The sequence below is a fragment of the Pollachius pollachius genome (genome assembly GCF_949987615.1).
Source record: "Pollachius pollachius genome assembly, chromosome: 10".
Classification (NCBI taxonomy): Eukaryota; Metazoa; Chordata; class Actinopteri; order Gadiformes; family Gadidae; genus Pollachius; species Pollachius pollachius.
In genome coordinates, this window is record NC_136943.1 from 5,621,963 (window position 1) to 5,637,434 (window position 15,472).

At 46.1% G+C, this 15,472-nt stretch overlaps 1 protein-coding gene across 1 annotated transcript in view; it reads right to left on the minus strand.

Annotated features, from left to right (window-relative positions):
• The window catches only part of spock1 (SPARC (osteonectin), cwcv and kazal like domains proteoglycan 1), a gene marked incomplete at both ends in the record, with an annotated part of 65,338 nt that extends 51,517 nt beyond the window's left edge, over positions 1 to 13,821 (minus strand). Inside the window, one exon of the mRNA XM_079744876.1 lies at positions 13,681 to 13,821. Coding sequence (XP_079601002.1) covers positions 13,681 to 13,821 — 141 coding nt within the window. The remainder of the gene's footprint in view (positions 1 to 13,680) is intronic.
• Between the last annotated feature and the right edge of the window lie 1,651 nt (positions 13,822 to 15,472).

Consider the following 15,472-nt stretch of genomic DNA (forward strand, 5'->3'; position numbering starts at 1 on the left):
ATCTGCAAACAATCACATTCAATGTCAAATAAACTTAACTTGCAATAGCTATGCCCTTTTTGACATTTACAGACTAAATGACAGTCGACAATTCAAAAATATATCAAGGAACCTCATCCCTTGACACTTGGCTCCAGGAGGCTGGTGTACATTTTTGTAATATCGGATCGTGAACCCTGTATATTCCTGTGCACTGTTCTGCTTTTGCCGACCGTGCGAATATGCATAACTAATTCCCACCGAGGCAAGTAAGAGTATGAAATGTTAAACGCCTACACTAACAAAAAGGTCAAATAGTGGCACAGTGGGAATCACCCAACTAAACGCACACACACAGTGTTACATGGGATCATACATCTTTATGGTACTCGCAAACTGAAAGGTGAAACTGTACACTCAACTTGCAATTGAAACTCTGATGAAGTTATTTAATTAAAAGTAAGTGTTTTTCCGAAGGACGAGAATGAGGCGCTGAACTTTTACTCACTCGTAGCAGTTAACATGACAAGCTTATTATGAGATTCAGCCAGCCTTGACTTAATCAGGATTCAAACTAGTTATAAACAAAGTCAGTTCTGTGTGTTTTAATGAGTTGAACACGTTTCTTTTTATACATTACCTGTAAGTGTCAATTCTGTTCAACTGCAACTATTACATAAACGGTAAAATAAGTGGTTTTGTTGTACCCATTTGTTAGAGAAGAACGATAAGTATTCATCTTCAATCAATTAGCCTTGAGTATAGTTTGTATCCCTCCATTTTGCATTAAAATTCTTATTTTAAATAGAGCTGAATTCATTGTATAATATTTATTATTTATATGTGAATATATATAAATATTTCCATATATGTAAGCTTCCAAGTGAGTGAGTGTGTGTGTGTGTGTGTGTGTGTGTGTGTGTGTGTGTGTGTGTGTGTGTGTGTGTGCGTGTGTGCGTGTGTGTGTGTGTGTGTGTTGGTGTGTGTTCAAGAAATACTAAATATAGTAATGTTAACATAAACATAATCAAATGTTTGCGAGTCCAGTACTGTAGCATGTCAATAAACAATTAATGATTGCAGCTGTGAATTATTCATCCTCTACTTAATACGAATAATTACTAAAAACAACCAATATTTTTAGATTATTCATAATTAATTGACACAATTTAAATGTGTCAGCGATTAAGTCAAGCACTTTGGATAAGTAAATAAGGCAGAAAAATACTGGTAAAAGCATAGAAACAGCGCCTGTTTATCTCCAAGAAATCCATGCGATGAACTGCCCTGTCACCTAGAGCTCCAGGCTAGCCCTCGATCGGCTTCCAATCACAGAGCACCCCTGGCAGGGAGGAAGAGGAGGGCAGGGGTGGAATCAAACATTCACTCGGAGCTCCAGCAGCCTCCTCGGCCTCCTGTATCGACCGAAGCCTCCCACCTCATTATCCAGCTCACACTGCCCAGGAAGACCAGGGGGGGAGCGGCACGTGGCTGGACCAGACCGCAACACCAACCCGTGAATAAACACCCCGGATAGATAAACATCACCTCAGTGAGAACGCAGATCAAATAAATACCCGATTTGTTTAGACGCAGCAGCACTGTGCCGTGACAATCGCAGATGAGGAGTGTTGAAGTCGAGATTTGGTTGTTTATGCATGAGAAAACAGGAGGACGACCTGTTGACGTGATGCCGATAGCAATCAGTGGATCACTTCGCCTTAGAAATGTCTCATTATGCAGTTTAGAGATCCAGAAATCTCATTTTGTTATCACCCTATTTCAGCACCAGTCGTGAGAGTGACCAGTCAACAATCCGTATCAAAATCCCTCTGCTAGTGATATCACCAGTGGAAGTATCCAACCAGATGTTTGACGGACGGATAAAGTCCATGCCTACCAGTCGCTACAGTCCACCAGGAGGGAGACTGAGCCGTTCCTCTGTTCATCATGCAAATGCTCACTTCTGACAGCAGGTAGACGAGCCACACTCTGCGAATTATGTTTAGATTTTGCATTTAATTGCTTTCCCTTTTTCCAAACAAAGCCACCACTGAAAAGTTCCCTTTCAGTGGTGGCTTTGTTTGGAAAAAGGGTCCCTTTTCTGTCCATTCTAGAAGACGTTTCATTTTCTGTTCCTTTTATCCATTTTTTTATTCACAGTAGATGTCCCTTCATGGTGACAAAGGGCAGTGTGAGTCTTCACGGTGTAACCTCGCCTAATGAGGGGAAGAGAGGAGTTATAGGGCTGGGTGGGGATTGTTTGAATTACATTTAGATTTATGAGTCCAATTAAATAAGAGTAGGATCTGGGGCTTTTGTAACCATGGTGATAGTTTCTGTACTCCAATCAAGGTTTTTCATATCCGTCTTGGGAATTGAACCTGAGCTGGGGCTAATAACTCGTCACCTGACTTGCGTTAATCTGTGTGTGTGTGTGTGTGTGTGTGTGTGTGTGTGCGTGTGTGTGTGTGTGTGTGTGTGTGTGTGTGTGTGTGTGTGTGTGTGTGTGTGTGTGTGGTGTGTGGTGTTGTGTATTGGTTGGTGTGTGACTGCATTGCAGCTCTTATCAACAGGTTCATTCTCTCACACGCACGCACAAACACACAAATGTTCGCACACACACACACACACACACACACACACACACACACACACACACTGCAGAACTACTGGGTCTTTAAATTCTACTGTGTCTACTGTGAACTTCGCTCATACACTCACAAACACAACAGATACTCTCAGCAGTGTCAAATGCTATAGGGTGCAATTTGTCGCCTCTTTGGGAAAGAGAGCGAGAGAGAGTTGCAGGGATGGAATGAGTCAAAGGACACAGCTGTAGATTGGAAAAAGTCTGAAAACTTTTGGGACAGAAAAGTCCCAATTAAACTTGCATTAAACGGCAGGCTAAACAGCCATAATTTGGTTCTCCCCTGCAATTGACTTGGTTATTGGTTTGTTTGTGTCCCTGCTGTGTCCTCCCTGTTATCAGAGTTCATTATAATGTAGGCAGGACTTTAATTACAATGCATGGCAGATGCAATCTGCCCCTAAAAACAGGAAGGGTGCACAAACACTCACGTATACACACACAGACACTCTCACAGTCGCTCACAAAGAGGGGAACCAATTAGCTGTCCAGAAATCGACTCTTCCTCCATGTTGTCCAGTTCTCCACCAGCTCCCTCGCTTCCCTCCTGCTCTCTCTGTCTGTTTCACTTTCACTTGCTCTCTTTTTGTCCTTCTATCGCTTTTCCTACAATGTTACACTCTCTCTCTGTCTTCCTAAATTTCCTATCTTTAACGTCTTCCCGCAATCTCTCTGTGACATTATTCTGCTCTCTCTCTCTGTCTCTCTCTCGCTCTTTCTAACTTTTTCTCTCTGTCTCTCTCTGTATCTCTGCATCTATCCCTCCTTCTCCCTCTCCCCCCCCCCCTCTCTCTCTCTCTCTCTCTGTCTCTCTCTCTCTCTGTCTCTGTCTCTCTCTGTATCTCTGCATCTCTCCCTCTCTCTCCCTCTCCCTCTCTCTCCCTCTCCTTGTCTGCTTCCCTGCAGAAAGCGATGTCCTATTAGTAGGCTAAGCACTGCTTGGCCCCCTCTCGCCTTATTTCCTAATGACAGCGTTGTTGCTAATGACTGTACACAGTTGTAAAGTCCTCGGGGCATGTTGCTCATGTGCTGCGTTCACTCGGGAGAACATGGAAGATGTAACACACTGGGAAGAACGCTGGGCCAAACCAGACTCAAATGCTGCACTATTTAAGAGACAAAAGCAAACTTAACGCTGTCGTGTTTGGAATGGAATGAATCTGAAATCTACCATGTATCAGCCTGTACAGTTGCACAGTTAATGTAGTGTGTATGCTACAATTATGCGTGTGAGACTTGTATACTAAATGTATCTAAATGTGTGCAACAGACAAACCCTTTCCCCAACACATCGAAATGAGTGACACCTTATCATTGCATCGTTATTACATCATCAATTATTGAAAGGTGGTTAAGTAGGAACTCCAGATATCTTTTTTCATTGATATCACTTCTGAACAAAGCTTCTCAATGGTAGATTCACCTTGACATGCTCTTCTTTAAGTGAGTGATCTCAAACCCATTAAAAACCCTATAGGGATCAAAGACCATCTGTATATGTATCCAGAACTCTCTCCCTCTCTCCCCCTCTCTCTCTCCCCCTCTCTCTCTCTCTCTCGCTCATTCTCGCTGCCTCTCTCCCCATCTCTCTCTCGCTCTCTCTCGCTCATTCTCTCTCCCTCTCTCCCCCTCTCTCTCTCGCTCTCTCTCTCTATCGCTCATTCTCTATCCCGCTCTCCCCCTCTCTTTCGCTCTCTCTCTCTCGCTCATTCTCTCTCCCTCTCTCTGACAGAGGGCAGGGTGGTCAGCCAAAAAAGGACATCTAGCCAGCTGCTATCACGAGTCGCGACAAGGTGAACTTTTCAATTAGTGTCACTGTGTAACCGCGTAGCAATTGTCTGTGTATGTGTGTGTGTGTGTGTGTTTGTGTGCGCTTGTGTGGGTACGTGCACGTTACAGATAGGGTTGAAGTAGTTTGGCTATCGGCGCTAAATGGCAGCACTGCAGAGCTTTGGCTCAGACAGCCAATACGAATAAAGCAGGGGCAACAGCCCCGATACCATCCTGCATGCTCAGTACATTTCTCTACATTCACTTCCACTGAGTTCCTGGAGAAACTAATCTTTCCAGTAAAGTGACTTATCTCCCGGCCCCATCATGAATAAGTAGATGAACTGTTGAGCCTATAGGGAGCAATTGGTTTTAAATGCCCACTAGGGTTGGGAACCAATCCCGTTTGAACCGATTCAGGAGGCTGGAAGTCGATACCGGAACCCAATGGTATCTTTTTTTCAGTACTTTACTCTCTGAACAAAAATATAGTGAAAGTTGTACAAACTAAGTCCGAGCCTCCCAACTTCCACCTGTTACTTGTTGACAACATACAAACCACACAAAATAAAGCCCCTTCCCCCCTCTCTCTCGCTCTTCCCTCTCGAACCCGTCCCAACAGCCCCTGGCCTGTCAGGCTGTGCCCGTAGCGTGAGAGCCTCCCCGGATCCAGGAGTCGTAGCAGGACTGGCTCCGGTGGGTTAATGATGTGTTCTGCAGCAGGGTGAAGGCTGTAACCTCTGGGGGGTCCCACCATGACGCCAGGGCAGGCTGAGAGTGGGGACTGGGTGATCTGTCCATGACAGCGTAAACAACCCCACTCCCAAGCTGATCGCTCATCACAACAATGATACATTATTATTAAAAATCAATATTATGCCCGGCAGGGTGAAACCCTATGCAAATGTAATTGTGTGTGTGTTTGTGCGTGTGTGTGTGTGTGGGTGTGTGTGTGTGTGAGTGTGTGTGTGTGTGTCTAGGTCATTCACTCTCCATGACTGTATTATTTCCCCGCAAACAGTATGCAATTCATGTATAATTGAGTCCATATTATGGTTCTGGACACACCAAGGTCCTCGGTCTGCACTCACAGCCCCAGCTGTCACACACGGCAGGCACTAAGTAACACGTCTCAACTGAATTAAGCATGCGCTCATCTCGGAGAAGTTCTCAACCGCCAATTTATTATACAGTTGAATTTTGCTAGATTGGATTTTTAACCCTCGAAAAATGAGAGGTCTGGACCTCGGTGGCCTCAAAGCTGGCGTGCAGTTTTGAAACGTGTCGACGACTAAACTTACAACTGCCTTCGACTCTCCATCGCCCTGAATATGTTGGAGCTCATCCGTTAAACACGCCCAAAATTAGGCTACTTAGCTTCCGGTGATGATATGCTAGGGCTGGAAGAGACACAACAACATAATGAGAGCACACCATTTGGCCCGCTTCTAACTCTGACCTCTGTTCTCCGCTGTCCCATCTGTATCTGTTCTTAATGCTCTCTCCCCTCACTTTCTCACCATCCATCTTGTGTTTCATTAGAAACAAGAGAGCCCCAGTGGGCGAATCTATCAGAATTATTGAGGCAATGACAGGACACCTTATAATACACACACACACACACACACACACACACACACACACACACACACACACGCACACACACACACACACACACACACACACACACACACACACACACACAAACAAACACACACACTATCTGTGTCCCGGGGGGAACGTGTGTGTAATAGCCACTTTAACGTGACATGGGGTCTGGAGACGGTAAACACAACGTGAGAAGATGGGGGCCAGCTAGGGCTGTGGCAGCACCACAACACAGCAGCTGAGTCCACCGTGGAGCTGAGAGCGGTGGACTTTATGTTACGTCTTCACGAGATAAGGAGTGGCTACATGTTCAGCCGCAGACACAAAGAGGCACGTTGTTTGAGCGAATAATGGGAGGCTCGGTATTACAGTGTATTTTATATTGCGCCTATCCATCGTCTGTCCTGCTCCACCGTAATGGGTTCTCCTGGGTGAATAATAGGAGTAATATTTATAAGTGAACAGGAAATCAAACACAGCCTGCTCCCTTGTTGCCTTATGTTATTGTTTGTTTTTTTGTGTGGTCTGGGTGGGTGCGTGCATGTGGTATGTGTTTCCATCAACAGATCGGTGGAACATCACTAGTGTTGTGGCCTCGCACAGGGTCAGAGTGAGAACAGGACACACACAGTCTGGGGGCAGCACTGTAATATTAAAAGAATCCTTCACAGGATATATGATCAACGGTAGGGACCTAGAGGGATTAAAACTTCTGATTAGAGACTGAATCTTCGCTCTTAATCATCAGACTAAAACTATCTCCGCTTCCATCATTTACAAGGTATCATATCTACAGATATTGAGCTGAAAAGACTAGTTTTCAATTCCATATCAGGTAAAAAGGCTTTTTTTACCTGGTGTTAAGCTACGCCTGAACGAAGTCAGGCTGGTGAAAAGGGGTGAAGGCAGGGGTTAAACGTTTTTGAAGGATGAAAAAGAAGACACAAATAGCGAAAAAACAAAAGACACTGACAACAGCAAACAGACACAACACGAACGAAAACCATCAGTAGTCCAGACAGGTGGCGCACGGTCCTCTAGGAGACAGAACAAGAGGTGTGGGGTCCGGGCGCGGAGATTACCCTGATCCAGACCGAGCCAGCACCTGAGGCCCTCCAGTCCTGCCGGAGAACCCTTCATTTACATGCACTGTGTTTTCTACTGATGACAATGACAAAATATGTCAGCCGTATTATGTTATAGCTTTCGATTTGTTTGTCTCTGTTGAAATCTTACTTTGTGATTTGTTTACTTTGGAGCCTTGTGATGGGGAAGGGGGGGGGGGGGGGGGTGCTTGTTTGATCTTCCTTTTTATGTATTTTTGTTTGTGATTAGAACTGAAACAAATAAGCATGAAAACAAATGTTTTGAAGATGTGTGCCTATCTGTGTGTTTGTGTGTGTGTGTGTGTTTGTGTGTGCGTGCTTGTGTGTGTGTGTCTGTGTGTGTGTGTGTGTGTGTGTGTGTGTGTGTGTGTGTGTGTGTGTGTGTGTGTGCGTGTATGTGTGTGTGGGTGTGTGTGTGTGTCTGTGCATCGGTGTGTATGTGTGGGTGTGTCTGCATGTATGTGTGTGTGAGTGTTTGTTTGTATGTGTGTGTGTGTGTGTGTGTAGAAGCTACCAGTGTTGATAACATGGTTCTCATGTGTGCTCAGACGTCTCCCCCTCAAATGCATCTGTGGGGTCTCTACAAGCACAAGAAGAAGCCATGTGCCATTCTACAAGTTGTGTTTCAGACGCTGCAGAATCCAGGGCAGACAAACACTCCCCCCCCAGGGACGTCAGGAGGCTGCAGTATGGACGACCGTCATTACAATCGATCATTTTGGATTTAATGATGATGCCATTGTCCAATGATGGCTGTCTCCATTGCTGCTGGAGACAAATAGCCTATTTAACATTGGGCAGCTGTTTCTCCTTCTGTGGCACTTTGGAACACAATCAGTTATGCGGCAGCCAAGCATTTCAAACACAGTTGGGTCGGAAATCATGTAAATAATCTCATTTTCTACGCTCTATTTCTACAACTGTTCATCATTTATGTTGACAGGTCCATCCACACAGAATAACGGGGGGGAAACTATTACCTTGGCTTCTCTAAGGCCGTTTACTCATTCTGTTGGGGGACATTCAACCCTGAACTCACTACAATAGAGACACCGGTTAACAAAAGAGTAGGGGGCTGGATACACAGAGGAAATGCCTTTTAACTACATTTTCGGACATACCCTTAAAGTCCATGGCCTCAAAATGTTAACAGGAATATCAGCAAGCCAGGGGGAAAGGGCTGGAAGTCAGGTGCTAAGGGTAAGGGTGTTTTACGGCCAGCCAGAAGGTTCAGGGTTTGAACACCTCTGTTCCCAGTCTACCTGTGTGTACCCTTGAGCAAGAGGTTAACCACGGACAGCCCCTGAATGACTCCTCAATCACAGAGACAGAGAGAAGCTACCTTGCCTTTTCAATACTAGAACACTGTAATTGATATGGCCTAGAGCATTATAACGGAATGCAATGTAGCATTTACACTATATCTCTTTCCTTCCTGTGTGAATAGTGACAGGACAGTATCAATATTTCTCTTCTGTTCATGGGGTTTTCTTTGTATTACTGAACGATCTGCTGTCATTGTGGATGTCCTTTGAGACCGACGACTGAAATGCTCTTTATCTGTTAGTGGAGGATGAATGTGTGTACAATACAAAGGACTTGCTGTAATTGACACGTCTGCTATGACACACTTAAAAACACATAACAGTAGATTATGTTGCGGGGAGAACTGAAAGACAACTTGACTGGAAACTGAATTGGTGAACTCTTATTCATCTCCATTATCATGGAATATAATTCAGCTATTCAACAAAATAAACCAAAAGGAAACCTGTAAATTGGTTATTTTGCATTCAAAACGAATAAAATAATCTGTGCTGAAAGGCTCATGATTTTAATGATAATTGTGTTTTATTATATCATGAAAATAATAGTAACACTATTCCCCCTCATAAAAAGCTGGTGACAATCCTGCTGTGTTTAACGGCGTTGGAGTAACTCTGAACATATATTGACATGATATTGTACCATAGACCGACAGACAGATAGACAGTACTGAATCACACAGAAAGGCGAAGGGACATAGAGAACAGATAGTTGCAAGATTTGAATATTGACGTAGGTGACCACAGGCTGAGTGGCCTCACACCAACACAAACCTACACACACTCACATCCCAAAAGAAACACAAACACACACCCACACATAAAAACACACACAAAAACACACAAACACACATCCACACACCCACACACAAAAACACATCCACAGACCACCACACAAAAACCCACATATCAAGACACCAACACACCAAAACACACAACCACACACACAAACACCCACTCACACATCCACACACCCACAAATACAAACACCCACAAACACCCACACAGACACACACACGCACGCACACACACACACACACACAGCCATGAAAACACACAAACAAACACATCCAAACACAAAAACACACACACACACACACACACACACAGACACACACACCTACATCCGCACACACACTTTGGAAACTAAGTGGCCACCCCCTGAGTGATTGTCATTATGGAGCTGAAATTGCTTCACAGACAACCACTACAACCACTCAACAACAACCACTCATTACGCAGAATAGTAGGGGCTTATCTTTTGTGCAAAAACAAACACACAGACACACAGGCACACACATACACACACTGAGTTCCCAACCCGCTCTAACAGGTGAACAACCGCATAATAACATGTCATCAGGGGAAGATAAAGAGGAGCCTTCGCTCAACACGTCCTATAGAGGAGGAGAGGATCAGGGGACCCAACCTACAGGAGGTATCAACAGCGGCTTTCCAAGAGCCAAACCCATTCTCAGCTTCTTGAGCACTGCGGCAGGCCGGCTTAATGCGCACCAACAGGCTTTCCCTCCCCATTACTACTATGATGGCAGAGGAGAGTTGAGGAGAGAGAGGAGACCAGAGGAGGGAGGAGACAAGAGGGGAGAGAGGAGACGAGACCAGAGGAGACCAGAGGAGGGAGGAGACAAGAGGGGAGAGAGGAGAGGAGACGAGAGGAGACCAGAGGAGGGAGGTGACAAGAGGGGAGAGAGGAGAGGGGAGGAGAGGAAGTTGGGGAGAGAGAGGAGATTAGAGGAGAGGAGAGAGGAGAGGACAGGAGGAGGAGGAAGAGTGGAGAGAAGAAGAGAGGGAGAAGGAGAAGAGGGAGGGGAAAGGAGAGGAAAGAAGAGGAGAAGGGAGAGGAGAAGAGAGGGAGACGGAAAAGAAGGAGAGGGGAGGAGGGGGAGTATATGGAGTTTGTTATATATGAACCATGCATTAATCCTGAAGCCCTCTGGCAAACAACCACAGAGACACACACATATAAAGAGAGAAAGGGACACGCACGCACGCATGCACAAGCAGCACACACACACTCATCCCCATCATCAATACACTGTACACAGCCCTCTAACTCACAGAGGGACGTTTTCTAATTACCTCACTGGGATGACAGGCACAGCTAAGGGCAGAGGTGGTAGCTGTGTGTGTGTGTGTATGTGTGTGTGTGTGTGTGTGTGTGTGTGTGTGTGTGTGTGTGTGTGTGCGTGTGTGTGTGTGTGTGTGTGTGTGTGTGTGTGTGTGCCTGTGAGTGCCAGTGTGTGTGTGTCTATCTGTGCGTGCCAGAGATTCCGGTGTGTGTGCGTGGGCGTGTGTGTGTCTGTGTTTCTGTGCCTGTGTGTGTTTGTGTGTGCGTGTGTGTGTGTGTGTATCTGTGCCTTTGTGTGTGTGTGTGTGTGTGTGTTTGTGTGTGTGTGTGTGTGTGTGTGTGTCTGTGTGTCTGTGTGTGTGTGTGTGTGTGTGTATCTCTGCCTTTGTGTGTGTGCATGTGTGTTTGATTGCAAGCCTGTTACCTATTTTTAGACAGTCATGCAGGGGCTGTGACAGAGGGGCTCGGCTTACTCAGCCAGAATCCCTTGCAGAGAGAGCCCCACTCGAGTCCCTCTGAAGGTCAGAGGTCAACTCCCCTGACCTTCGCTCAGGCAGCCTCAGGATCTGGATAATGGCTCACATGTGATGCCAATAAAGGACAAAATGTGGGACATCGGAATACCGCAGTGCTGCACACTGTTCCCTTGGGGCTCAGGAGACCCAGCGACACAAGCTATCAACCTTAGACACAGGGCGCTGTCTCCGGTCACCTATTGAGATGACCTCTATCAGGATGTGTGAGGACTCCCACACCCAATCAGACCATAGACTGCTCTAATCGCTCCTCAAGACTCAGCACCCGCCATGATACTCCTCATCAAGACAGATGTTACTCACAGCTGCATTCTCAATTGCTGTTTTTTTTTTATTGCTTTCTTGTTGCCAAACCAGAATAACAGAGACAAAGAGGGGGAGATGATCGTGCAAGACTTTTTATAGCCCTAGAATCAAAGTCTTGTCATTTTATGATGAAATTACATGACAGGTACCTGTCAATTATGATGCTTGATTGACAGGACCTTGTTCTCTAAGAAAAGGTTAAAGGGGACATATTATAACACCAGGTGGGAGTGTGATTAGCCTTACAAGCCATTTCGAAAATCTGCCCCATATGACGTCACTAGTGGGCGTGTCCACCTAGATCTGTGCTGGATAGATGAGCAACGTTTACTTCTGGCCGCTGGGTAGGCTGGTAGACTGATCTATCCAGCACAGATCTAGGTGGACACACCCACTAGTGACGTCATACGGGGCAGATTTTCAAAACCGTTTGTAAGGCTAATCACACTCACACCTGGTGGTATGATATGTCCCCTTTAACTTGGGTATCACCTGCTGATTCGGTGACCCGAACACACTCTGATCGCAGACAGGACAAAATAAAGGTGATTCTCACGGTACAGACCTCTCCTGTCTGTTTCAAAGGCAAGTAAGAAAGTTGGATAGTTACATGGTCAAACAAATATTTAAAGTTCTCCCCTTGGTCCTTCCTTTGAATGAAGTCAACTGATGTATCAAACAACTCAAGCTTTAGTCATGAGAATCAAAACAACCAATTATGTAATAAAATCCAACAGAGACCGAAAGACACAGACAGACAAAGACACAGGCACAGACAGAGAGTCAGCGAGAGGGCGAGAGAGAGTAAATAAAACTATATTTAGAGAATGGTCAAGGTGACGCCAAGAGAATATAATAAATACATTTATATAAGGTGTCTTGTACTTAAACTAAAACATGATGAATTCAACTACAGAACAAGTAGAAAATGGTCAATGGATACTGTTATGTTGATGGTTTTTGTATCCATCAAGCAGCCACAGAGAAGTGAGAAACAGAAACTGTTACCCAACAAATTGAAAAGCAAGGATAAGTGAAGCCAGATGGTTGGTGTGACCAGGGAAATGATCACCTTCAAGTTCAAACACACACACACACACACACACACACGCACGCACACACACACACAAGCTCACAAGTACTCACACACAAACACACAAACAAACCAACCTGGACACAACCACACACAAACACACACACTCACACACACACACACACACTCTCATAGACAAACATAGACAAGCACAGTCACACACACACTCACAAATACAAACGCACAAGTACGCTCACACACACACAAAAACACTCACTCACACGTACGTACGTACGCACACACACACACAACCATAGACAGACACACACAAACACACACGCAAAAAATATTCAGAGGTGAAGCAATCCAAACAGTACTTCACTGTCAATCCCAATGACTACTAATCCCCTGAAAAACATGGGGGTTTACTTTGGAACTAAAGTCTCTACTGTGTGTGTGTGTGTGTGTGTGTGTGTGTGTGTGTGTGTGTGTGTGTGTGTGTGTGTGTGTGTGTGTGTGTATCTGTGTGTGTGTGTACGTTGTGTGTGATAGGGTACAGTCAGGTAAATATTATTCTAGGTCAGCCTCATCCCAGTGTGTGGCTGTTCTGTCTTTCTGGTCCAGTGGAACTCTAAGTAACTCTTACTAACAGATAGAGCCGTCTCTGCTCCATCTAAATACAGCATCTGCTCAGCTGCATCTTGTCGCTGCGCTTCAGACAAACCACCATAAGGTAGAGGCTATGAATATTTAATTTGCATGTTTTCCTATTTGCATGATTATATTGAAAACGATTATCTTTACAACAATGGACTACAGGGTAGTTGAGCTCACGTGGTTGTCACTTGCGGTGCAAAAAACTCTGAGCCGATTGAACGGTGCATAAATAAACGAGCCTGATGTCATGAATACCAAATAAACACTGTGGTCACCATGTGCGGTGTGGGCCTATCTGTGGTCGCTCCATGCTGCGTAAAACTAAAAACTAGATTAAAAACGCATCGGCATGGAAGGGGAGCTTGGGAAAGTGTGATAGCAGCTTACATTAATCCCCCGTGTGTTGTTCTGGCAGACTTAAATCAAACAGACCTAATAGGCCTATTAATAATTCCAACCTTATTTCCCCCCCCTGCTGTAACGCACTCTATGTGAAGGCTTTCCTGACCAGAAGAGAGAGAGAGAGAGAGAGAGAGAGAGAGAGAGAGAGAGAGAGAGAGAGAGAAAAAAAAAAGCGAAACCTTAAGAGAAACAACATCATGACTCGGAGGTAAGACTCACATCTCGGAATTTGCCCCAGTAGCCGTCGGTCTCGGACAGGCTGCTGAGCCACCGGTCGCTGCCCGGGGGGCCGCCGCTGACCGCGGACAGCACCGTCCCCCCGGCGAGCAGGAGGGTCGCGAGAGGCAGCAGCAGGAACATCGTTTTCTGGAAGAGAAGAGTGAAGGATTCAGCACTGGTCTTTTACATTGCACCCGAGAGATGATGATGATGATGATGATGATGATGATGATGATGATGATGATGATGATGATGATGTAGAAGTCCAAGGAACATTTTGCCACATGTCATTTGACCACTACAATTATAGGCGCTTAATTAGTCCCAGGCTCCCCAGCACGCAATACCATCACAGGGTGGTCCTACACTCAGTGGGGGTTTTAAGGTGGACAGCGCGGTTCATCGGAATATAACTCCTTCCTTTAGTTATTTAAAAACGGGCTCAGACGCAGGCGGGACACCGGAGGGGAATAACAGCCTCCTGCGTGCCTCACACGCAGAACGGCGGAGCCGAAACTCTCCCTTAAATCCCCAGTGAACCCCAGCCCGGTTCTCCTCCACTTTGCTCTTGTTTGAGGGGGAACAGGCATCTAAATGGGTCTGGAACTGGCTCCCTTTCTTCCGTTAAGAATGCACAAAACTGCAAATTATCTCCTACCTGTATTAGTTCGTGTCCTCTCCCGGTATAAGAGATTATCCAAACTAGTGCCTAGCTCCGGGGAAAGCAAGTCCACCGTCCGCAACGTTTCGAGACTGGAGCGTTTGAACGAGCGAAGAAAAGCGTACGCAGCGCGTGGAGGACAGAACGACTACCAGCTCCTCCCCCTCTGTCACACTCCGTTTAAACCCCGCCCTCTCTCTCTGGCTCGCTCTCTGGCTCTCTTTCGCTCGCTCTCTCTCTCTCTCTCTCTCTCTCTCTCTCTCTCTCTCTCTCTCTCTCTCTCTCTCTCTCTCTCTCTCATCACACTTTTCTTCGCCGCTTTTCCAGCCATTCAGACGGAAGCTATCCAGCAACGACATGCTGTTGGATAAAACTTGGTTTGAATAAATAAACTGCTAAAGGACGGGCTGCTTGTTAGGTTTTCGGATCAGACCAGTGACTCTAGACGGGCCGAGCAGGGCTCCCTGGTCGCTGTCCGTGGTGCTGAAACGAAACCGACTGGTTCGTTTCCACAGCAATATGCAACCCGTTTAACAAGCGACACTAGCATGCAATGCGGCACACGTACAGGGGCCCTCATTTAAGAGCCTTGCCAGGCATGGGGAGCCATGAATCTCTTTCCCAGGGTATATTTTCTGCTGGGTCACTGCTATCCTTTTCCGGGGGCTATAGGTCACCCCCAACTTATCTCTGCCTCCTCGATGATGAGCCTCTAAAAACATCCGCTATGGGCCTCTTTTGCGAAATGAGACACGTTCCGCAAAACACATTAAAAAAATGCCCAGCACGCACGCGGCGGCACGGGGCAGCGAGTCCCGAGGAGTCAGCAGATATCATCACTCCCCCGGCGTGAGGAAGCCCACCTCTCTTTCACGGCCCACCGCACCACCGCAGCAGCCGGGCTGCGGAGGCGCCCTCATGCGAGAGACAGCCAGACAGAGGAGGGCCAGCCGCTGCTGCCCCGGGTTTAAAGCTGCTTAGGTGAGATTTCAGAGTTGAGGGCGAGAGAGAGTGAGAGAGAGCGAGAGAGAGAGAGAGAGAGAGAGAGAGAGAGAGAGAGAGAGAGAGCAGGAACTAAAGAGGGCAGGATTTCGAAACTTAAAAACCAAAAAGAAAAATATCTTGCATCCT